Source organism: Falco rusticolus, chromosome 1 (genome assembly GCF_015220075.1).
Source record: "Falco rusticolus isolate bFalRus1 chromosome 1, bFalRus1.pri, whole genome shotgun sequence".
NCBI lineage: Eukaryota > Metazoa > Chordata > Aves > Falconiformes > Falconidae > Falco > Falco rusticolus.
In genome coordinates, this window is record NC_051187.1 from 72,736,150 (window position 1) to 72,762,542 (window position 26,393).

At 37.7% G+C, this 26,393-nt stretch overlaps 1 protein-coding gene across 3 annotated transcripts in view; it reads right to left on the minus strand.

The window, feature by feature from the left end:
* Nucleotides 1-26,064, minus strand: part of CC2D2A (coiled-coil and C2 domain containing 2A) — a 66,195-nt gene extending 40,131 nt beyond the window's left edge. For 2 of the 3 annotated variants that reach the window (XM_037384471.1, XM_037384461.1), the window contains exons 1-14: nucleotides 25,994-26,064; nucleotides 24,258-24,318; nucleotides 23,450-23,530; nucleotides 23,127-23,211; nucleotides 15,355-15,443; nucleotides 14,715-14,816; nucleotides 12,779-12,880; nucleotides 11,762-11,938; nucleotides 11,433-11,586; nucleotides 9,908-10,044; nucleotides 8,318-8,449; nucleotides 5,988-6,197; nucleotides 3,272-3,372; nucleotides 266-406 (exon numbers count right to left, since the gene is read on the minus strand). In XM_037384471.1, coding sequence (XP_037240368.1) covers nucleotides 266-406; nucleotides 3,272-3,372; nucleotides 5,988-6,197; nucleotides 8,318-8,449; nucleotides 9,908-10,044; nucleotides 11,433-11,586; nucleotides 11,762-11,938; nucleotides 12,779-12,880; nucleotides 14,715-14,816; nucleotides 15,355-15,443; nucleotides 23,127-23,211; nucleotides 23,450-23,530; nucleotides 24,258-24,314 — 1,568 coding nt within the window. In that variant the 5' untranslated portion in view covers nucleotides 24,315-24,318; nucleotides 25,994-26,064. Of the gene's footprint in view, nucleotides 1-265; nucleotides 407-3,271; nucleotides 3,373-5,987; nucleotides 6,198-8,317; nucleotides 8,450-9,907; nucleotides 10,045-11,432; nucleotides 11,587-11,761; nucleotides 11,939-12,778; nucleotides 12,881-14,714; nucleotides 14,817-15,354; nucleotides 15,444-23,126; nucleotides 23,212-23,449; nucleotides 23,531-24,257; nucleotides 24,319-25,993 lie in introns of those variants that run through there. The other variant, XM_037384481.1, reaches the window with a different exon arrangement.
* Between the last annotated feature and the right edge of the window lie 329 nt (nucleotides 26,065-26,393).

Sequence of the window (26,393 nt, forward strand, 5' to 3'; positions counted from 1 at the left end):
CAGCAGATAGTTACCATCCAGAATGAATTACTTTTTCTTTACTCATTAGCCTGTAGAAATCCTTTTCTGTTACAGTAATTACTTTTTATTTTAATCTTCCTTCCTCCCCAAACTCAAAATGAATAGTGGCAGGTCAACCAGTACCAGGCACCTAGTAAAATGCTGACTTTTACACCCTTTGTATCAGAATTGTACGTTCCCAAATTGACTATCTTATTAGAATTCCACTGTTGGCAAATGTACAAAAAGTGTTATCAAAACATACTTCCTCAAATAAAGTTTCATGGGTGTGTTAGTAAACTGCTGAAAGTCACGGAGGGATTTAATTTGCTTCCAAACTTTTATAATGGTCTTAAGCAACATTCTGTCTTTTTCTTGTTCAGCATCACGAAGTCTTCTGGTTTGCCTAGAAATATATATGCATATGCATAAAATCAATCAGAATTGCATAAATCAGTGGAACAATACAGTGAAAACTTGCAATACCAAAAGCCAAGTGTTGTGGGTTTCCATTTGATTGATGGCTGCAGTGGTTTAAATCCAAGGAACATAAAACCCAGACTTGAAGATGGCAGGATTTGATTTCCTTCTGTAGTCTCATGCATTTTGGACAATCTGACTTCTATTACAAATCATTCTCCTGAGATCTCCAGGATTTCTGAAATGCTTATTACAGCTGTACATCATTAAAAATATTTTGAAGTCAGTACATGTAAACAACTGCCCAGGAAACCTATACTGCTGCTATGAAATAGCGCTTACTTCAATCATACACCACATAATATGTTTTAAACTTAACATGCTACAAAAAGAAGTTGCAGAGATGAAGTAACGTAATAATATATGAAATAAAAGTCCTTTGACAGCCCTACAAGATTCATAACACAAACAAAATTAACAGGGCTTTTTTTTTTTTTCCCCTCAGAATTGGTGTTCCACATATCCACCCTCTAATCTGTTTGTAAAAGAGCTATTCATTAGCACTTTTAATGACTACCACACACTCCCAATGGAAATGTCTATGCAGCACAAGCACAGACTGTTTCCAGTACTATCTTGGTAGGTAAACAAGTCTAGTAAAAACATTGTGATGTAAAAATAAATAAAAGAAGATGTAAACTAACACATTGCTGCTTGTAATATTCAGAGAATGTGGAAGACAGGGGGGCTGAGTTAGAGCTGAGAGAAAAAATACATCATACATTATTTAACAGCATAAAAATTTAGTAAAAAAAATACACAAAGAGGAAATACAGACTTTCCAGAAAGCAATATGAGTGAGGAACTTCTCCACTCGATTAGCTAGCAGTTTGAATATTACTTATCCAGCTTAACAGCTTTTTCTTCTTTGTCTACCAGATGAAGTTTAAAGACATGAGGAACATACAGGTCAGTAATTACACCTATTTAATGTATTCAATTTGGAAGCAGGACCTTTCAGTAGAAAATCACCTCTGCTAAAATGCATCAGCCAGAAAAACCTGAAACCTGAAATCTGCAGCATATGTTGGCTTCCTCCTCAGCAAATGAGGACAGTAGGGATGAAATTGCTAATTTGCAAAGGTTTTTTGTCTTCAGATGACATTTCTTCCTCAAACTGATGGAAAACTATAGCTCTGATCTTCAGACAGCAAAGAGTACACATCAGTTATGTTATTGGAGGGTGGAGGAAACAATCAGACTATTTTCCATGCTACACTCTCTTCCCATCTGTAATTTCTCATGAGTGTACTACATTGACCATCAGGGAAATACAGTATTAGAAGAGAGACAAGGCAGGTCAGATGTTTTTACCAACATACGTAGTCCAAGTTAGTATTAAACACCATGGTAGTAAAAATTCCTGAGCCCATCTGAGTCTCATATGTGTAACAGCTTCCAACAACAGAGCTGCAGCCAGAAAGAATTACAGATATGAAAAGCCCTAGAATAATCCCAGCCAAGCTCATCTCATATGACTTAACACTGATCTCACTGATTTCAGCTGAGTTTCTTCTGATTCATAATACTGTGACACTAAACTAAAGCACTCAAGACCTAGAAAAATACTAAGATATCCAGAATGAATATTCTTCTAATCAGAATTAAACATCAACAAGTCTCAGGGTTGGTGCCAAAATCCAAGAATCTCATTCCCACAGCGAACCTTCTCATGACTATTCTCATGTTTTCCCTGGCAAGAGCTCCTGTCTCCTAGGTACTGGTACGGTAACTGCACAACTAGTCCTCTAGCAAATGTATTAAGAAAAATATTAATAAAAGCTACTTTTTCAGTGGAAGGAAGACTTTGTCCTTCAATATAAAATATTATAGACTTCTATATTTGTCCTGTACAGATACCAATGTATTACAAGACAGTGTACTTGAAGGATGAAAAGCTGAAGAAGCAACTCCCAAACTAAGAGTAGTGAGTGGATGTGCAAGTGTAAGTGGATATAGATTTCAAGGCTGAAAGTAGAATACTTATCAAAAAATTATTTCTAAAAAATACTGTATTATCATGTGACCCATCACCTCAGTTTAAGCTTCTGTTTATTTAAATTAATAAATTATTGCCTACCTTCAGATTGTGAAAAACCTTCAGGTTTTTATTAAGTATCTACTAGTTAAAAGGCTGTTCATCATGAATCTTCAAAATAACATTATTTTTATCATACTGCTTATGCTTACAGCTCACCACTATCCACCTGTCAATACTAACTTCCACTACCAAGCCAAAAAATGCAATATATTTTTACTACTCAGTCAATGTCCAGGAACAATAACTGTAATCTTGTGAAACAAAATTTTACCATTTTATGTATATCAACCCATTGGCAAAAACATGGCCAAAATACCTAAGAATGGGAAGTGAATCAAGAACACTTGTGTAATAAGGAAGAAGATGGAAAAAACTAGGGGTTTTGTCTTTTCAAAAAGTTATGTTACTTGCACTTTTGTGACAGCTTCATGCATCCAGCTGATGTCTGCTGAAACCTTATTTTAATTAAATTTTAATTGTGCAAGGCACAACAATAAATAGCTACTAAGTAATTGAAAAAAGGCAATCAAATCAGACCACTTTGAATCAAGATTTCAGCCTAAGCTGTATTTTCTTCATAGTTTTTTTTACTCAACTTATCAGTATGAACTGTTAAGCCCTCCAAATTCTTCTAGAGTTAATTACAGAAGAATTTAGAAGTCTGACATGAACCATATTCTGTACCAGCATAGAAAGGAAAAAAAGAATACAGTTTTGAAAAACGATGACCTAACGAATTCATATACCTACCTGATCTCGATTTTGTATTCAGGTATGCTCTGTTGTGCCACAGGAGTACCAGGACCACCACCATCTATACTACATTGCACAGCATTCCTCAAAGCATGCAGCTTAAATGAACAAACAAACAGTTAACAGATGGCTTGATGTTTATTACGTATACAGTGTAAAGCACCTTGACATGAAAGAGATAGTTAATACATAACGCGAAACTCTGAATTGTCTTGATTCTGTATTTACAGGGTTTTGCCATGTCTGTGAGGTGCTGACTCTTCAAGATGAATTTCTAATTAGGATCCTGGGATGTATGAGGGAGACTTACTGACTTTAATCACTGTGACAGATCTAAAACAAAGGGAAAAGACTGATCTAGGGATTATTCTCAAAGCTTAGGAATCAAAGGAGGGGGAGGGGGAAGTGACTGCCAAAAACTCGCCTTCTATAAAAAGTTTTTTTGGGACAAGGAAGTGACACTAACTCTAGAAAAATCAATAAACAACAAAAATGAGCGGATTGTGGGTTTGATGAGTGCCTCACAGAAGCTGGGCACCTTCCAACAAAACATTTAAGCATCACATATTGCATGTAACAACCGGAAGAAGAGTTTTACAGAAGACAACTGGGAATAATGGTACAGCTCTTTTGAAGTAGTACTGTCAAGACAAGAGACCACACACCTTCAACTAAGTTTTGAAGATAGGCATCAAATCATTATACAGAAGATGGAGATCTGGTTTAGGAGAATGCAAAAATATACATGGCTATGAAGACAAGAGAATGTAAAGGACTCACTAGAAGAAAGAAAAATAAGTAACAGCAGTAGGATAGGAACTAAAATTTTAGTTATTATGTTACTGTAGGTCTCCTTAAGGGTAATACTGAATGTGAAACCAGAACGGCTAATGGCACTGCAGGAGACTAAAGCAACTACATCCAAAGTAGATGCAATGAAATTGCAAATCATTTTTAAACAAATCTGTCAAGTTGAGAGACAATATAACAGGAGAGCAGGAAGCACACAGCTGAAAACATACATGGGCAACATGAAACTCACTGGTATAGAAAAAAAGACACTGAAAGCAATTTTGGAATAAACGAACACATCGAAAGCTGCTAGTACCATCTGGGGCACACAGAGCATGTTTTACAAAAGGAGACAGAAAGTGTGGTTTCTTTAGCCTGCCAAAATGAGGGCTGAAAGGTGATCTATTTTAAGATACAAAGAGCAAGCACCAAAAGTGGGTAAGTCCATTGGGACATGGCAGGGAGGGAGGTGAAAAGGGAGGAAGAGTTGTTTAGGCTTAAGAACAATTTGGCTGCAACAATCTGGCCATTAAAGAGTAACTGTTAGAGGAGACAAGTTTTACAACTGCCTGTCAGTAGCAGAATGGTGGCTAAGATACCTAATTGTTAAAACCCATTTATGAGAAATATATTATGCAGTTGTCTACAATACTGGCAAAGTATTGTGGGAACACTGAGGAAATCCCTTCCACACGCATGTTCCTGTAATGCAGGCATGGAGAACCTAAAAGTCCTATTTCACTGATTCACGGAAAACTAAAGCCAATCCTTCAAAAGTAATCACAGACTAAAGTACGCCAACAAATTATGTTGTGACACTGTATGAAATACTTGTCCAGCATTAGAACTATAACTTAATGCTTTATACTGATTCGGAAGTATCTGTACAGCACCTACTGATCCTCACTCCACCAATACAAAAATGACCTTGCATACAATGATTTTTCCCTTATATTAGTCCTTTAAGGTAGAAAATCATAATCACCTTTAATTTATGGAAATCTGAATTTATATGTACTTAATTAAATTATTTTTTAACAGATCAGTCCTACTACATGAAGCTGTGTTGTATCACAATATTTACCTCACATTCCTAAAGAACTGTTACCCTTTCAGATTTCAAACCCATTTTAAAATACTTTAAAAGAATTCTCGTGTGCCCTGATGATATTAGAATTGTACTAACAACATCTAACGTTCATGCACAAATTTACACCAGAGAAGACCACTACCCTTACTTCCAATGTACGGATGGAGGAAAAGCGATGGCACACAGAGTGTAAGCAGCCCAGCTGGGGTCATCCAGGAAGTCAGTAACAGAGCCAGGACCAGAACAGTCTACATTCAGCCTAGGGTTTTGCTGTGCCACGAGTGACACAGCAAATATGACAACAGTATGTATTTAAAACACAACATCTGTCACAGATATATACCTGAAAATGGGTCATCAACTATTGTAGAATCTGGTGAAATTAAACTGTTTCCTTTTACTTTTAAACAACAAGCGAAAATAAACTTCCCTCCATCCTTGAATACTGTCTTCTGCTGTCTGCCTGTCAAAGCTGCCGTACACAATCCTGTAAAGACTTACCTTTTATTCACTGGAAAACATTTTGTGTGTTCTAAGGAATACTGTGTAAACATTATTGTGTTCTAACAATTGGATTCCCCCTTGATCCTCAGAACCTGCACAGAGTTCATTTTAAATAGAAGATCAATGAAATTCATAAACTTCAAAATGCAGTTCTCCATGAACACACAGCAACCTAGGTGAAACATTTAGGTTTTTACCTTCTGACAAAATGCCATTCATTAGATATAATTAGAATTTCATCATCCTACTCTGAAGAAACAAATTCAGCTTTTAACTTACTCTGTCACATCATTATCTCAATAAGCTGTGACGATGGAAGAGAAATACCTTGTCTGTGAGAAGTTTGGTAAGATTCTTCTGTTTTCTTGCTAAATATTGATCATATAACTGAGCCAATTTAGCTGCCAACACATGCTCACGGCTAAAACAGGGATGATGAGTGAATATTAGTCCAGAAATATCAATATCCAATTGAAACAGCCCCTGAACATCTCCAGGTCCAACAAGACACTGATTGGCAGCTGTCATTTTTACTGCCTGAAAGAAAAAAAAAAGAAAATGGATTCACAAGCCCCAACAAACCTATCTTGCAAAAAGATTCTGTGACAGAAAGTGACCCATTTAGCACTGCCTACATACAGCTGTTGGGTCTTAAACTGTAAAGGCTTCCGGAGTAATCCCTTTGATTTATTAAGTGGGTGGCATAAAACTACCATGGGTATTCTATACAACAGTTTTGATAGCCCATATGAGGCTGAAATAAGAAGTCATCTGCCTGTATTGCACATTTTGCTGAGCAATGAAGACAATGACACTGCACTGGAAAAAGAAAAGCCTATTCTCTTTTTACCTGTTTGTTTAGTATCACTTTATTTCCTCCTAGAACTAAGCTCTAAGGTAAACAGTCCAGCTCTCAGAAAGCAGCTTTCCTTGTAGACCATTTGGATTGTGCAGAAGAGGAAATATGTTATTTGCTTCCCCATTCTAATGCCAGGGAAATTGACACCAACAAAGCGCAATGAATGCTTTCAGCAACAAAGCTTAAAAGAGTCTGCTTCAACCCACTGCAACTGAAAGGCAATCATGGCTTATATCTTCAGGTTACTGAAATCAGAAGAGAATTAGCAGTGCTTCCTGCCTGACTACTGCTGCTCCTTTCTTAGAATTCTTCAAAAAGAGATTAATCACAGATATTCTGGTACCGTCAAAGATGAAGTTGTTAGTTATGCAGTGTTTGTTGCAGCCCTTTTATAAGAACTGGAAAAAGCGGGGTTGAGAGGGGAATTCAGCAGTTGCATAGCTCTTTTACAGGACTGGTATAAATGGACACAAAACACACTTAAGTACATCTGATCCTTCCATGTTCAATTTCTCATCAAAATGTTTAATATGACATAATCTGTCATTAAAATGACAGTTTATATTCCTTATGCTTTAACTATTTTCCTGCCCATAAAGGACCTCTAAGCTTAATGTCTTTCTTACAGCACCAATTTGGGTATTTATATGTCACTATTCATGTAAACGTGTTCTTGAAACATAAGCTCTCTTGGACCATTACCAAGATCTAAGTAGCAATCTCTTTTTCTGAATGCAGAAACACCATGCACAGATACATGGTAACTGGACACATCCTAGAATTGTGTATTTGTAACCATCATCAATTAAAGGGCAACATTCAAATCTGTATCAACAGCAGCAGGCAGAAATACTTGTGTGTCCCAAAAGAGCAATCTACTTTAAAAAGTCACAGTTTTTACAAGGGGGTAGTAGAGTGCCAACAAGCTATACAATTAAAGCTTGCTAAATGGTTTTAACTGAAACTTATTTTGATTTGTACTGACTGATAGCACACTGTAGCTACTGTTTTCCAGGGCAGGTATGCTGTGGTTGAGGGAAAAATAATAAAAAAAAGAAAAATAATCTAAACTGATTAAACATAACTCAAAATTAGTTGCTTTCTACATGAGTGAACTGCATGCAAAGACTTATTTTAAAGGAGTTTCCACTAATGCCCTTCACTTATTTCTCTTTTAAGCTGCAGAGAGCACCTTTGTCCTGATCATGCAGACTAGGGGTCCTCAAACTTTTTAACCAGGGGCCCAGCGCGCGGATGAAGTGGCAGGCAGCCATCTGCGGCTGCTTGGTTCCCCCCCAACCCCCGGGGGGGGGGGGGGGGGGGCAGGGGGGTTCTGTAAATGCTGGGGGACAGATTGAGGACCCTGGGGGGCCGTATCCAGCCCGCGGGCCGTAGTTTGAGGACCCCTGAATTATAGACTGTCGACCAGCTCCTTAGCACGAGGAGCTTTGCAGATACACTAACACAAGAACTACTTTAGTTTGGCATGAGAATGTCCAAGGGAGCCTCACAGAGACCTTAGTGACTCACAGACTTGAAGGAGTTTGCCATGGATTGACACCTTACTATTTTAACCAGTACTGCTGGCTGAACTCTTCATCCTTTTGTATGCGTTATCCTTATAGAAAAACAGGCATGGAATACACTAAAAAAAGTAGAGCACACTTAAAGCCCGGTTGTGGAACCCTGAAAAGCAGTCAGTACTCAAGATTCTTAGCACAAAACCCTTCAGCTCACCAGTGTTTCTGGTGCAGAACTGGGATATTGGGTCTGAGGAACCACATACACCAATGCCTACCTTTTGATACACTGTTTCAAGTTCTGGTGCAATGCCTTCTTCCAGTAAGAATACCGGAGGCCTGGTAGAAGACTGTTTAATTGGATTAGGCAATGCTAAGACTCTGCCATCATCACCAAACCACTCTTTCCCCTACAAATAAAAAATTATTTTCACGTTTATTCTTACTTTACATAAAAAGTAACTTAAGAAATTATAATCCTTATGAAAAACTATTATGGAATACAAGGTGACTATGACTTGGTTGTGATAGAATTAACCAACAGCTTTCTAAGATAACAAAATTAAATCTTCAAATATACTATAGGTAAGTTTTGAAATCAAAAGACCAAGAGCTTGCTCAAACTTTAAACATACTTTTTTTTTCTTCAACATTCAGTATCATAGATTTGAAAGAAACAAAGAAAAAAGAACAAAATCAAGACATCCCTTGCTTAAACATTGTTTTCTTAAAAAACTAATAGTAAAAAAATTATGGTGTTTTACACAAGAGCTACATGGCAGCTCAGTTCATTTATCAAAGCATCTCTCAACTCTTCTAGTCCACAAGCTGAACTAATTAAACAGCTTCTATGAAAGCAGATGAAGTAAGTATCTTATAGACCAATTGCTATGGATGGCATCACATGTTAAACTCTGCTCTCATGACCTGGATTCAAAACCAGCTTAAACTAGTCCAGCTGGTGAAAGATGCTGGCCTGCCTTCTTATTCCCATACCTGGCTTAAGCTGACTCTAGACCCAAATGCTGATGTAGTGACATGGTAAAGACAACCAGAAAATTAACTGGGTTGAAGGTGGCCAGTTAAAAGTTTTAGATCCAAACACTCCTCATCTGATTCACAAAGAGCCTCTGCTAGCCCACAAAGAATTCGCAGAATCACAATAAAATATAAAAGGGCAGCTGCTGCATAGCTGCTTAAATCTATACTAAACTATACCCACCTTCCTGTGTATAGGAGGATAATACAGCAGGATAAAATATATCCAAGCCAACTTCCTGGGTGTTTCCATAAGTTATTCTTAAAAATCTAAAGGCATTCTAAAACCTTTCCAGATAATCTATACCAATATTTAATTGCCCTTACAGTATGGATCAGTAAATTTCTACAAGTCTGTTACTTCATATTACCTTCAGTGGACACAGAAAACAGTAATTCCAAACTGTTTCCTTTTGTTATGATTTTCTAGTAAATAATAAGCAAGAGCTGGTCACTGTTGTTAAGTCTTTATACATACCACTATCTCTCACAGCATGTTACAGAAAAAGTTAATTTTAGTTACCCCTATTGCCTGTGCCAGACCTTAGCTGCCAATACAAGTGAAGCAACTTGTTCCCCACGAGGCTAAAAGCAGAGCCAAGAAAACAGACCAGTTTTCTAAGACCCAGTCTGGTGCCCTGACTACTTGGATACACTAAAAAACACACTCTTACAAAACCCCACATTTGCTAATGTCAGATACTGCTAGACATTTTAAAGATGAAAGCCCCATATTACCATGACCATCCATCTACTTAACTATAATAAAATAAAATATGGATAAATAAAGAGTTTTAAAAAATACAGCTAAGAAGGTAGCAGTGACTTACTTGCTCCTGTCTGAGTATTCTGTTTTCTAAAATATTTTGATTAGACTGTGATACAAAAGGCCTTTCTCCTGTGTAAAGACCCTCATCCTCAAGGTACCTAGGCTGCAAGTTTCTAGGTATCTTCTCAGAAGCAGGCACTAATGAGAAATTAAACAGAAAACCATGTAAAAGATCATATAACTGTAGTTCTAGTGTATTAATTCTCTAAGAGCCTACGCCACTCTTAAAATGAATGGCACTGCATATTAAGCATGCTATCAAATATTTTCCTAACTAGGAAAAAAGAAGTAAATACATAATCAAAACAGGTCCTGTTATTAATCAGGACAGATCCCCAGTTTAAATCTGTCATAAAAGTGTCACAAGTCTCCTAAACAGATAATTAAACATTTCCTCACCAAAAAATACTTCAAATAACTTTAGTTTTAATGGCTGCTTGCATAACAGTGTCAATCCCCTTTAGCAGCAACAACTGACTAGACAAACATTTCTAAGCCTTTCCCATACAAATCAAAACTTAAGATTAATCTGCATTACTATTAAAAGTTTGCTTAAGCTACTCTTGTATAAAATACAGAACATGCTTAAAAAGTCATGTTAGCCCAGTAACAGCAGGTGGAATTCTTTAAAGCCTGCCTGCAGGATTATTTCACTGGTGTGTATGGGCTAGGAGCAATCACAGAACAGGGAGGGATTACACTGAGGGTTACAATAAAAACTATCCCCTAAATCAGAACACAGGGGACCACACTGTCAGAACCAAGTTACAAGACATGAAAAAACAGAGGCACCCAACGTCAAATATTTTGATATCGCATTGCAAGCTCTGCCAATACCATTCAGGTACAGACCACAGACAGACTAATTTCTTTTTCTTCCAGTTCAAATATTAAATAGCAAGTGATATCATGAAGCAATTTTTTAGGACTTTGCAGTTCTATGGAAATAAGGCAAAAAGGTCAGAGACATGATCAGTCTTGACTATTTCCAATTCACAAAATGAAATTTTTGGAAAAGGACCCCTTGAATCACCAAAATCCTTATGTTAATTACATGACTCTTGACAAACTTACCACACTGAAAAAAATGCAGATGTGGCCAAGTGAATAAATCCTGTAAGTTACAGCGTACAGTGCACAAGCCACCCTTAGTACTTAAATGCACGTACCCAGTAACCTGTTGTTTATGTTAAATAATGTAAATAGCTAAACCCCAGTGAAAAAGGGGCCAGCCATCTTGCATTTACTATAGACAGCACTAAGGTAACTACCCCAGAGCAACTGACGTGCCCTACGTTCACTTGCTAGCATTCCAGCTAATGACCAGCTGAGCTGTGCATGTTCCTAGTTAAATCCATTTTGTCCAACCTTTTCAGACTTGACTGCATGATCAGTGTCAGAAAACCACAATTAGGTATCTCTCTACTGACAGAGACTGTCTGATACAAGATTTGTCAGCAGATCAAAGGGTGCCCCATGCCATGCAAAAATCCAGGAAAAAAAATGGATAAGCACTATCTTCATACCTGCTAGCATGCTGGGAGTGAAGAGAAATTCTTTTTCCTTTTTCAGTTGCTCAGAGTAGCTTTCACAATCAGCAGGTTTCATTACTAGAAAATCTTCAGCTGTCTGCCCTATAACGAATAAATCATCATCTTTAACTAGGCGTACATCTTCATCCTATAGTTTAAGTGCAAACATCTCTGTTAGTTCATGTATTTCTTAAAATGGAGATCTTCAGAAAGTACACTTTGAGAATTTTTAAGGAAACAAAAGTTCCCATTTTGTATTAGGTTATTAAAATTAATTCAAGAAGTCGTAATAAAAATATGAACTTTTATTCTATAGCTCACACCATTTCCTCCTCCTCTTCTTCACCCTCATGGGTTTCTACACATTCTTCTTCTGCTTCCTCCTCTTCATTTAATTCATTCCTCTTCCTGGCTCTAGCTTTTACATTCTCTGGCTCAGGATCAAAACTGAAGGTAAAGAAATTATATGCTTCTTCAGCGGAAGGAAAATCATTCTGGAACTAAGATGACAAAGATACATTAATATAATATTTACCAGAAATTTAGGGCAAGTGAAGATATCTTTCCATTAATAATAACAGCATGTACAAACACTTGTCACAGAATAATTACTTTATCTTAAAAAAACCCTCATTCAAATGTTGAAACTGACTGAACTTTTTAAATGATACATGAAACTGTCTCTATTGCTATACTATTACTTAATTAAATATTTCCTGCAATGTTTTATTAGAGAGAGTTACCTCATTTAATTTTAACCAGCTTATTGTTTTAAATATGAACAATACGTGAATCAGAAATGCCAAAGTTTAAATTCTGGCCATAACGCAGGTATCCAGGTGAATGATATGAAGAGAAATTTCTAATGACATTTTGCCTCTGAAAGACCCAGGCCCCTTTAGTGTTAGGTTGAGTCTTCTAATAAAAGAATTACTAGCAACATTTTGTGCCTAATAAATATGAATATACTAACCTGTAAATTGCTTTAACTGCCAATTGGTGGTATTCAATAAAGAAAGATTTAAAAGAAGAAACATTTTTCCTCCAAGCTTCAGTAATTGTAACCAGATAGGTTTACTTGATTTTTTTGTTGTTGTTAAAAAAAAAAAAAATAATAAAAAAAATAAATCAAATGACCCATAGCCATTCTTATATTTGATAAGGTCCTCTTTTTATATTTCAGGTTTTGGCATATACTGTTTTTGAATTTTTAGGTTAAATAAAAGCCTTTTCACTGCTTAAGACTGAATTCTGTCTGCTTCTCCAAACAGAATTATGAAGTCATATCAAGTTTTAAAGTAATTAATATCAGTTATTGAAATGAAGGAATCGGTACTTACTGTTGACTTTTGCTTAAGCTTTTTTACAGAATCACGAAACTTTGTTTTTGATGATAAGTGGGATTCCTCCTCTTGCATCTCCCTAGACTTATCATTATCAGACTAAATAAAAATATATACATAAGTTATAGCACACATTTGTGATCCATAATAATTAAAAAAAAAAGACAAATAGCTGAATATAGAGATTAGATATTATATTTGCACAGAAAAAAAAACAAACAAAAAGAAACACAGTTACTGTGGTAACAATTATACCGATTTTATAGTTATCTTAAAAGGGTACATCTAATTATTACTTAACTCATTTCTCCTTTGGGTCCAGAAATAGACTGTAGACTATCAAGAAATGATTCACTGCATAATTGTTAGCTTGCATTCTTCACTGCCGATGAGATCATTGTTCTGCACTCCCAAACACAAGCAACCACAAGCTAATCTCCACAAGGGGGAGAAATGGGGTAGCAATGCAAAAGCCTTGTCTACAAATGAGAGGCTGACAGACAGCACAAGCCAGGCAGCAGTGGCAAGGACGTCAACAGACACTGCTGACCAGGGCAAGGAATCAGGGAGCTAAGGCCACCTTCTCATACAGCCCCTGCTGCAATCAGGAAAAAAACTATTTGGTATTATTCAAAAAAGTTTGACTCCCTTGCTTGGGTGCTTAAATACAGACTTCATTATTTGTTCTCTCTCAGTTACTGCTAGGTTACTCTAAAACTCCATGGGTGATACTCCTCTACCTTTTCAAGAAAGAAGGCAGCAAAGTTATCCATTACCAGTTTTCTGAAGCCTCCTTTGTCCCTACACACAGGTCACTGTGAACATCACTGGTTCTGAGGTTGCTTCAGCAAGTTCATTTAAGTGCTTCAAAGTGATTTTTATCAGGCTCAGCCAACCTAAACACATCTAGCATTCTATCTCATTTTTCTCCTTGTGGCCTGAATTCTTAGATTAAGAGGAAGACATTTCTCAAGTTCACATCTATTCAACCTAAACTTCAAAATAATCATAGCAAAAAGTAAATCTCAAACCCTCGTAATCTGATGGCCACTTGTTTAACAACAAAACAATACTCCATATATGTGTAAATGAGTACAGGAAACAAAACCAACACATGGAAGGTTTCAGATATGCTTTATGTAAAATTAGTAACCAACTTTAATAAGAGTATCACTTCTACATTTCCCAATACAAACATACTGAAGCAATGCTACTTAACTGAAAGCTAATGATTACATTTTATAAGGAAATGTTGACAAAAACCTCCCCACAACCTACATGGATAGGTAATTCTCCCCTAGACAAGCAACGTAGCCAGGCTAATTCACATTGTTTGGAATTCCAGATAAAAACATTACTGCTACATGCTGTTATTTCCTGGGCATACACGTTCTTTGGAACACATTTTCTACAGGTGAGATCTGGGTGCAAGTTCTGCACAGGCATAGCCTCTGTTATTTTTTTAATACAAAATTAATCTTATAAGAAAGAACATGCTTATACTAAAAAAGCCTAAACATAAAATAGTAACAAGGAAATGCAATACAGTGCAATGACAAAGTTTATATACAGCCTTTAGCAATTACACTGTGCCAATTTATATGAAGTTATAATACAGTGGTCCTTTCTGTTACAGTAACTTTTAAATACTTCAAGGTATCTTATGCTACCGAAGTCACGAACCTGTAAATGACAGAATTTTCACATGATGTCTATATTACAATGAAAGCAAATTACTATTGTTAAATATGTACATGAAAAGCAATAATCAGAAAGGTTCCTTCCTGGTTACTAATTCAAACAATAGTATAATTTTGATCCCATTAAAATAAATCAAACTTATCTTCAAGACTATATGCAATCTTTGATTTATTTCATGTTTCACATTCACTCTCTTATTAGCAGGACAGCAAGACACAATGCACCTTCTTACCGCTTCATCCAATCTGACTTCTGTTTTCCTTTCTTTGACGCTTTTTAAACACCTTGGTCGTGGACTGGGGTCTTCTTGCAATAAACTAATTTCTGCTTTTGACTAAGCACACACACACACACAAAAGAATGCTTAGCTATAATAGAAATATAGTAAGACCACAGTTACAATAATTCCTAAGAACTCAACAACTTATGTGTGTTTGTGTTAGGGACAGAATCTTTTAACTATCAGCTTAAGTGACTTTACAAACCTAGGTGTTAATATCCCTTATTAAATGGCCCCATAAACTTACAAGGAAATCCACTGATTTCAAACTAGTGTAAGAAATTTTTTGACAGAAACCACAGAAGGATCTTGTAATGATGTGAATTATATAATTGTAATAATTTAAATTATAACAATGATAACGTTTATATTATTACAAACAAATTAAATATAAACTTTAGGAAAAAAAAACAGCAATAGAAATACATTGAAAAATAACTGCACTGACTGATGAACAAAGTATTATTTCAGCATTAGAAATAAAAAAGCAAATATCCCAATTCAGATTCACATAGCACTAAGCAAGCAAAATGAAGTGGGTGGTACTTACAAGACTAAATCTAACCAAACAGGACTTCTGAAAGATTCTCACCTTCGCTGCTTTTAGTTTCTCTCTCATTCGTTCCCTAACAGAAAATTCTGCAAAGTCTGTTCTCAGTGTAGAAGGACCAGGTGGCAAGTCTGAAACAGATAAAACACGGTAACATGTTTAAATTACATATTTTCTGAAAGAAAATTATGTAAAATAAAACTATATTTACCATACAGAGTCCCATGTTTCAAGAGAAAGAACTGGCATGACAAAACGTGAAGGAACGAAACATTCTTTGGAATCCAGACCTTACAGACTATCATTTAACTGCTATTTTTTTGTGATGGATCTGCCTTTCATTATATACTATAAACCACCTTAAGTAAAGCATATACACACTCTTTTTCCTTATTAAAAATACATGAAGAATTAGCTGGCATTATATAAGCTGTTAGTCAGAACTGTCTAGATCTAATTTTGAATGGTGATGTGCTATAAATCCTGATACAGGTGTGATCAGAACAGTAAAGAATTTACAGACTTGCTTCCTTTTCACCTTAGAGCCACCTGCTTCTTGTAGTGACAAAATACTAATTTCTCCAGCAGTGTTTTTGTGCTATAGCACTAGTATGGTCAAGAGAGTAATATGCATTTTACCTTGTCCCATATATGACTGACAGCATCATCAAGTAACTTTCCATTTCACACACAAAGCTACTCTCAGCTCTACTTGTGCCAACCCTCTGGAATCAACAGCTCACTTCCTCCAAGCTCCAGAGCAGTCTGTCCCTGTACTCAGGAAGTCAAGCAAGACTCGCAGGAGGCTACATGGACGAACTAACTCAACTCATGTATAAAAAGAAAACTTACAAGAAATGTAAACAGGGATAGGTGACCTGGAAGGAATAACACACCACTGTATGACAATGCAGGGATGGCTTAGGAAAGCCAGAGCCCACCTCGACTTGAATCTGTCAGTGGATGTGATGACCAGCAAGGTGGGATACTACAGGTGTATTAGCAGCAAAAGGAAGACTGGGGAAAACGGTTACCTGCTTCCGAATGGGGCAGGGGACCAGATGACAGCATACACAGAAAAGACCCAAGTAGCCGGTGCTTTCCTCATCTCAGTTTTTATTGCCATCAGGAAAACCAGCAGACAAGCCTGGGGCACCTAAAAGTGACCCTCAGTAGAGGAAGATCAAGTAAGGCCATATTTAAACAAACTGGGCATACACAAATCCATGGGTCCTAAGGGGATGTTCCCATAAGTGCTGAGGAAGCTGGTCAACTGCCACCTCAAAGCCACTCTACATTACTTTTAGAAATCATGGTGATGATCAAGGGAGGTTCCTGAGGACTGGAAGTGAGCAAATATCACTCCTGTCTTCAAAGAGGGGAATCTGGGGAACTACAGGCTGGTCAGCATCATCTTGACGCCCAAGAAGGTGGTGGAGCAAGTAACCCTGGAAACCACTGCCAAGTGTGTCAGGCACAAGATGAAAAATGGGAGTCATCAGCATGGAGTTATGATGGAGAAAAACTTCTTTCTACCTGACCAATGAGACAATTTACTGAGATGAGATAGCTGGGTTAAGGGATGAAGGGAAAGCAGGATGTTGTTTATCCCTGTTTCCTATAACACCCTTCTAAAGAAACTGATGAAATATGGACTACATATGCAGGTGGACTCAAAACTGGCTGAATTGTTGAGCTCAAAGTATTGTGATGAGTAGTGTTAAGTCCAGCTGGAGGCCATCACTAGAGCCGTACTCGAGGTTGATTTCAAATAAACAAACAAAGAAATCCCACAAGCCACTCTCCAGCCCAAAGAACTCATCAGAACTCTATGTCCTTTAGAATCAAGTATTCTCTGCTGACCCTGCGAAACATCTAAATCTGAGTATTAAATCAGTAGCATATATTTAGATTTTTTGATAGATAGTAAATACCAGGTTTGGACACCGACTTGGGTAATCAAGTTTATGGAAAAGGAGAATTACTGTTTCTTGCAGCCTTTGAACTGCTGCTCCCAAAAAGCCCACGCTTTTCTTCTGTAATTAAAACCAAATGCAAATGCATCTTTGATAAACAAATTTATCAGGGCCTCCTTCTCCTCTGAAGGACTGATGGCATTCCTCCTCCTTATCTTCATTGTATCAAACCCTCTTAGATTATGATTTCTTCAGGTAGATTCACTAAATATTAGTAGGGTGACCCTGTACCCTACTGTATTCCCTGACACCTACATAAAAAGAATGAATACTTATCCAGTTGTTTACAGAGAAGCTATGCTCTTGGGGTCAGATATACAAAGAGCATGGGTTGTAGGTATCCACTTCTCATATAAACACAAACAAAAAACTTTTTAAATGTACAATATAAATGAGATTGTATGTGTAAGTAAATGGCAACACTTCTAGCAGCTTTATGTATTAAACACAATTATGGTCATTTTCTGCACAGTATTTTGAGCAGATACCCATCTCCCTCTCTTGGATTGCACTACCACTGTAAAAGAGTGAAGGTTATCATTTTTATAAAAGTCTCCAGAATATTTTTAGCTGAAAACATAGTTTTAGGTACCTAATAGCTCACAAAGTCATCACTTAAGCATTTTTCTTTTTTGAAAGACCTAATCATTCTTTCATTAACAAAACTGATTCTAGCTACATAATTGTCTCCCCATCTGCACAGACCTCTTCAGTCTCACTGGAGCCCTGGAGTTCACCTGGAAATTCTCAGGAGCTTACTTTTTCTCCTGAACTTTTGTAACTAGCTTTTACTTCCAGAAGAAGCTCCATCATTCTGCACAGAACACACTGGCCCTTTTACTAGAACAACTGTAAGGAGATTATCAGGAGAAGACCGTAGCTCCTTTTGCACATACGTTTTGTGGTGTGTGGCTTTTTTTTTTTTCTTTAATTTTTAATCTGTGAACACATAACATTCTAGTGAAGTCTTTCTAGTTATCTCCACTTAAAGAATTACATTACTTCTCAGTTCTTTGAGCTAAACACAGATTCGTTCTTTGCCCTTAACAAAAGAACATTGTTTGCCAAGTTCTAAGTAAAGGGTGACTTCAGGTTTATATAAGGCATTAAATTCATAAAAAGGAGATAAAACAGCAAAGGGTAGGAGCTTAGGAATGGTAATGCCACACAACATATATCGCGTTATGGCTGATTCAATATTATTCCAAGAGCTCCACTGGCAGCAGATAATGCTGCATGTTGAAGATACAACTTAAAGGCTACCTACTATACCAAAGTCAAATTTCTAGGATGACCTTAGTCCACTGTCATTTAGAAAAGAAAAATACATTAAGATAAACCCCACTAGAACTAATTCTACTCAGAAACATCAAAAGATTTGGGAGAATCCTAATCTTTTCAAATTACTATATTTACTGCCTGTATTTGTGAAGAGAAGCAGTCATTTTATTTGGAAGCTTTCAAAAGAAAGAACAAGGCCCAAAGCGAGTATCACTAGTATGAGACACATAAGAGGAAAGCAAGCATCTCATAACTACTTCCTTACCATAAGGAATACTAGAGATAGAAATAAGCAAATACTCAGCGGAGACACTAAGAGATGGCACACAGAAAAGCCTGTTTACATTTTGTCTTTTCTAAGAAGGAATGCAGTACGAGTAAAAACAAAGAATTAATGACAAAACAGAGGACAAGATCTAGATAAATATTAATCAGACAGATAATTAAAAGCCATCATTGCAGGGTATCCAATAACGAACTGACTGCAGCAAAATCAGTACCACTGGTGATTCTGAGAAATGATGTAGAACAGGCAAGTTCCAAAATCCCGAGCAAGTGACCTTTTTAAGAAATGGGAAAGAGTGAGCTACAGAAGCATACACACCAGTCAACTTCAACTCTACAAAAAAGACTTGGCTTATTTGTAAATATTTAAAAGACAGTAAAATAACAAGGAACAGAATGCCTAGATTAGCCAAGATCAATATGTGTCAAGCCAATTTAATGTTCGTCAACATATATTTGACCCATTCTTGTAAATAATGGAGAAAGCATACATCTCAACTTTCGAGCCTGCCTTATAGAAGGCATCTCTCAGTATTTTGATGAAATGACAGGGTGGGCAGAGGGCACATGCAAGTCACTGGAAAACCACATTTACAAAGTTAAAGTAACAGTTAAATAAATTCAAACCCCGTATTGAGGAGGTATTTTCAGGGTCTACTTCAGTCTAATGCCTTTAAAGCATTTATTAATGGTTTGAATAACAGAATAATGTCTATCTGTGATAAAACATGCACCCAAGTACTGCAAGAAGCCACATTTGCTCAAAGACTGACTTTAAAAAGTTTTTGGAATGGAGAAAAAGCTTCAACATCTTTTACAACTTCAAGCCCACAAAAGACTGTTGCATACAGAAAGGCTTTCTTTCTGCTGCACATGGAAACGACAGACTTTAATTGCAATAAGGAAGGTGATTACAAACTGGAAAAGCTTTTTAAATGTTGGGGTATTGTAGGATTGGAATAAGTCCCTTAAAAGCTTGCACTAGTGAAGATTCCATAACTATTTAAGTAAAAAAAAACAAACAAAAAAATCCCCAAACAAACCCAGGTATCAAGACTTAGACTTGTAATGACTTAAAGGGAAAAACTGGTCTAAAATTACTTTTTTATTTCCCTTCTGTGACTTTTTTCTACCATTGTATCCTGTTCAGTTAGCATGCAAAACCATATTCTATTTCATTAGAGCAAATGCTTCATTTCAATTCCATTCTGATAAATGAGAACTAGAAAGCAACAGATCAGAATCTGCTTTTGATCTTCTGAAATACTTGACAATTGCTTGTAAATGTTTCCAGACAAGCCAGGTTAAAGAGAACACCACCATGCCAAAATAGAGCAGAAACAATCTGCCACTACTTTAATCACCTCTTAAAGTATCAGAACTCATGCTCTGTATGCACAATTCTTTATGAATTAACCAATTCCTTGTGACAATGGGGGAATTATCCTTTCTATACATAACAAAAAACATTTTAAGGCTTTAGTAGTTGCAGTAAAATTAATTCAATGCATCAATTATTTTGGGATACCATGGTTCCTTGAAAAACAGGAACACATAAAAACCCACTTCTGTTACTTTATTCCTCTGTACATATAATTTTGTTCTGCTTATGTGAATGGGCTCTACAGCCAACTAATTTGTGCTTAACTTCAAAATACATTTTTGAAGTAAGAGAATAAGACTAATATCCATGAAATCATTACTTCACCTGTATAAAAAACTTTAACACCATGTTTTACATTGGAAGTGTCATTATCCTACAGTAGCTCCATATTTTACTTTGGGCAGATTTAATAAGCCTGCTGGGTAGTCAAACTAAACTTAAGCCAAGCTGAGACTCTGAAAACATCATCTAGTAAGTTTCTCCCTTGATTTCACCTGCACTTGGAAGCACTCAAATGCCTTAGATCTCTGTATGATTTCAGAGCTCTCTACACTGACACAGACCCAAAACTGCTGCAAGTATCTTGACACCAATCCCACATCTGAACACGGTGCAGAAACCAGGCATGAAAGCAGACAGACATACGCTGTGACCAAGCATCAGTTACTTAAAAGAAAATAGGGAATGGTAACTTCCAGCATAGGTCCTAGAAACACATTTGTGTTTTTCATGGATACAATTGTTACATAAATACATAGTCAGACCCTCCAGAAACTGCAACCACATAACTATACAAATTCAAAAAAACAGGCAATGAAGAAAAAGATTTTGTAACACTGCAGTTGTCCTGGCTTCACAAGGGAATAACTATCAGATACGGCTTTTTATTCAAAGCAGGTCTTCTTTTGCAACTCTAATTTATTAGTCTGACGAGCGGACTAACATATAGCTAAGTCTTTCCATTTAAGAAAGTTATATAGGCATCTAAGCACATACATAATTAGATTAGAGGAAAATAATGATTTTCTGCAAAGAGAGTGCATTAAAGAATAGTAGAGACTGGCAGAACGCTTGGAAGGCTAACATGGACAAAGAGAGACTATGATGAATATTAAGTGAAGAAATAGTTGGTGGACATGTTTCAAGGTAAGTTTGCCATAATGGGACCAGAATGAGAAAATAATCTTACCACACTAGCATAAAATGAACCAAGTATTTGAGTAACATCACAAAAAAAATCCACAAACATTACCTACTTCCCACTTGTGTTAAAATACAGTTCCCTTCTCATAAACACAGGTCTGTTTTTAACACCACAAATTTAACATAAACAATAAACAAATACAGAGACAACCATAACAAACTAAAAAGGCCTAGGAACAGAGGCAACATAGTATAACAGACACTCAAGTAAAACCAAAATAAGATAGTAGAGGAAACAGCCTCTGCAGAATTTTTCAATAGCACCTGGAAAATGGTGGCAGATGTTATATTTTATTATTTTTTTAAACGGTTACCACTTGGCAAGCCAATGATAAGCAGAAACTCATACACAGATCATCAGCCTAGCAAAGGTAGTGAAGAAAGCCACTTTTACCTTATAACTAGGCAACACAGTAGTGAATGTCAGTGTCAGCATGTTCAAAAGCTTAACATACAGAAAATGGAAATTTAGGTTACTTACAAATCTGTCTAATTGAATTCGAGGGCAGGGAGGGGGAATTGGAAGAAATTTTGGATAGATGCATGAAGACTTCAGCTGAAGGTGAAATCTTTCTCAAAATTTAAGATGTAATATTAAAAGAAATAAATCAGAAAGATAAACTATACTGTAATTAAGTAAACCAATGATACAGTCTAGTCATAATATCACATGCAGTACTTTTCAGTTGATCATACAAAATTACCGGAATGAAATGGATTTCAGACACAGCCACAAAAACAAGTAACAGAGCAAAATACTTAACAAAACAAAAACATTTATGACATAAGGGAACTAATGGCTAGTTTTCTTCCCTGAGTACTGCTGTGTTGCTCTGTTTATTTGTGGAAAATGAGCTTCTGTAAAAGAAAATAACCGTCGCTAGAGGGTGTCTCGATTTCCCTATGGAATCGATCCTGAAAACTGCTTGGACTCCATCTGTCAACAGCACCGTAGCACAAGCTGGGACAGCAAGTCTCAGAAAACACTCAAAAGGAAAGTACACAGACCTTGAAAAAGCTGGAAACATCCCTAAATTGCAGATGTCTGTAACAAATACCATATTTTGCTAAAACGAGTTTAAGAACAATACATACTTTTATTTTGTTAAACCTTGATATTGATGAAAAACTAAGCATGCTTATACTTCACTGGATTTTCATTTAATTGAGTTGTTAATACTCTGTTCTTTAATTAATGCTTTTATGTATCTTACGTAGGTAAACCCATAAAACCATGCAGTTAAGATTCCCAACATTAATGTTGTCCAAAGAATTTATCATCAGGAATATTGCAGAGATTCCACCCAAGACACTGAAGATTAGTTTTCGAGTACCAACAACCTCCATTCTTTCCAAGCCTGCGATTAGACATTCACTTCCAACAGCTTCCCACCACATCGCTCCCCTCTCTCCTAATCCGTGACCGAAGAGTACTGCACGTGACAAATAGCCCAGCAATAAAGCCATGCACGTCTACGTTAGCACCTTTAAAAAACCATGTATTTTATGTAAGCACATTTCATAATCTCCTCATATTTAAACACGAGAGGAGCACGCCTTTCGAGCGTGGCACGCTGAAGCCGCCGCTTCCCGCCCGCCCCGCGAGCCCAAGGCCGTGTGCAGCGCGGCGCGAGCGCGCCCCGCCCCTGGCCCGGCCCCGCCCCGCCCGCGGCGGAGTCACTCACCACGCGGCGCCCCAGGGGCAGCGGCCATGCTGGCGCGGCTCCTTTCCTCCGCCCGCGGCTCGGGGGGACCGGCAGCCTCCGGTAGCTGCAGGGGGACGGAAAAGGCGAGGGACGGTGCATGAGTGAGGGGAGCCGAGACAGGACAGGAGGCGGGCCCAGGCCCTGCCGCCGCCGGTGGGACGAGCGCGCCTGCGCGCCGGTGACGCTGGCAGCGCTGCGCGTGCGCTGTGGTGGCCCGCCGGCAGCCGGCGGAAGGAGTGCGGGGCGGCTGCTGGGCCTGGCCGTCGGGGGGATGTGGGGGGCGGAACTCAGAGGCCGTTCACCGTTTTCTGTCTCCTGTGCCTGCGAGCTGTCAGGGTCCTCCTCAGCATTTCCACCTGGGCAGGGTCCTCATCCAGGAACTCCTTTCACAGAGAGAGGAGAGAGGGAGCTGCGGGGTGGGGTAGAGGCAGGCCTTGACACCAGACCCACAGATGTAATCTCTGGTCTATCCAAACACATGGTTTATGCAACTTTCGCTATATGTGTGTGTGTATTTTTTATATATATATATAAAATGCCCCAGTGATGCCGTTGGCGTGCCCCAGTCCTGAAACTAACTGAAGGTGGCAACCACTGCTATTAGCTGGATTAAAGCCTACTGACAGCTGGAGAGCATGTTGCCTTATCTTTGTAGTTTCTCCTCTTCATACCACAAAGAGGATTTGGTTGGGGTTTTTTTTACCTCCTTCAGACATGTTATTGACATAGCACCAGCACAGTTTAAACGTGATCACTTCAAAAGTATTTCTGCAGCTTAGAAAATAGGGTAACTTTCTGTTTTTGCAACCTACTCAAGACTAAATATATTTAGCCAATAATTTGAAGATAATGTAGTCAACATGAAATAGAACAAAATACACATTAAAGGTGCCTATTTCACAGCATATGGTATCTCGTATGTTGCAGTGTATTTGCACGGAAGTAATTATGCAAACCTGCGTTAACTGGAATGGTACTGACCTAGGGTTAACAAGAGCTTACAAGACACTTACTTATTTCACTTTTTGCAGTTATATATGTAAAAGATTCCTTTTACTCCAGTGAAAAAGGATCATGCACCATTTTTGTCTCAGCTAATGGGACACTAACCTTCATGATTATCATCTGGGATTCTTCGCTGCGGCTCATCTGGTTGGTGGCTGACATCTAGCTGTCACAAGCAACAGAAATTACTGATGAGAGATATGCTTTAATATGTGCGTAATGATTGTGAGACACATTCCATGTAACCTTTGCACCCTGAACACGGAAATGACATACCATTTAACATACAGCCTTAGTACTTTAAAACCGTATCTTTTTCAGAATGGAATGATTCAAAAATATATGTATCCATTTATTTAATTATTCCATATAATAGTGAATAATGTGGGTCTCTACACACTGTATGAACACTCTTGTTACATTATTTTTTTTTTAAATAAACAACCCACCTACAGTCCATAAAGCTAGCTGCTAAATTCAGATAATTAGACACATTCAATACCTTTTTCTGCTACTGTCAGTGTTGGGCTTGGTTGGCTTTTCAGCTTTACCAGACCTGGAAGCTACCAAATCACTTCAGCTTTGTTTACACTAGAAAGTTGCTGTATTTGATTATAAGCATTTAAGAATTTTTTAAATTTATACCTGTACAACTCATTTCATTGCTGCTGTTGCTGCAGGTTCCTGTCCTGCTTTACCTTTAATCAACAAGACAGCGACCTCAGCCGTACTTGTTCCCAGCACAAAGCTTGCACCAGTGTAAAACCCCAGTGCCTACGCACCGAGTTAACATGAAATAACTTGCAATAGCACAATTTATTCTGCATTTCAAAATTCCCATGAAACAACTCATGGAAATAAAACATGGAGCCTTTTTCTGTACCTGGATAAATCTCTAGCAAGAGGGTCTTGTAGCAAGTAGGCCTACACAGGTCATCTGTTGCTGCCCCATCACTCCTTTGTACTGGGTGTGTACAGGCTCGTGCATTTTTGCTTCAAAAAGTGCTTCCAGCCCAGGCTAGAATATGAAGAGTGATCTTCATATCCCTATTTACCTCTTAAAGAGATGCCTAAGAAAAAAGCAGCTGAGGGGGAGCAACATGGTTATCTCCTTCCTGAGGCTTAGCCCTTGGCAGCTACTGGCACCAGGGATTTTCAGGTTTCTAAATAACTCTCAACTAGCACAGGGAGCTGAACTCACACTAAACAAGTAGTTTTCACAGACACAAACCACCTGTGCATTTGCCTCGGCACCGGTTCCCTCAGTACCAATTCCTTCGGTAATATCCTGCACCAGGGCGAAGGGTAATGTACCCAAAATTGGCAACATTTCCTTGCTACAGGCAAGGTTCATCAAATGCCCTCTCCATAGCACAAAAAAACACAGCACTGCAAGAAGCAGCAGCATTTTTACTGTGTGGCATATAAACCTCTTCTTCATATCAAGCTTTATGTATGAAATTTAAACAGTCTTTCCTAAAAGCACATGTAAATGGAGAACCCTGGCAACATAGCAGAAGGGCCTTAAAGCCACCTTCTTAAACAATTTTCTAGCATTTCTTGAAGTTAAGTATTATAGCAGACACTTTAAAATGTAATAAACAACTGGATGCAAGAACCATAAAGCTCTCCATTAGCTCAGAGACGGTTTCCAAAGCACTTAAAACTAACAACAGAAACGCAGCAAAGCTGCTCTCACTGCTCTTTAAAAAAGTAATTACATCAAAAGTACCTAGAAAATAATGTTGAGGATTTTGGATTTTTAAACCGGTCTCCTTCCGGAAAACACACAGAACACAGTGATATTAAGACAGCTCTAAAGGAAAACGTTTGTTTCCTACCTGGGTTTTCTTATGCAGCAGCTTTCAGAGTACAAACAAGAGCCAAGCACAATACTACCCCTAGCAACAAAGCCTCAGCTTTGCTTTTTAAAGAGAAAGAGTCAGATTCTCCTCCTTAGTCACTAAAACAGTTCCGGAAGACTTCTTTTTTGTAAACAGTTTCTTTTACAGTAGAAGGGAAAGTCATGAATAAAGTATGGGGAGGGTGAAGCGATTGCAACTCCTGCAGGCAGCAATGCACTTCAGTTACTGCACTGACTTGGAAAACAAAAAAAAGTATTCATGGTATATTTTTTCAAGATCAAGGATGGTTATTTCACACTGAAAGAAAGGCAGTTACTCCTCCTACCTTTAAGTACCTAACTTTGCTAAATTATCTGACTTGATTCCTTTGTACTTT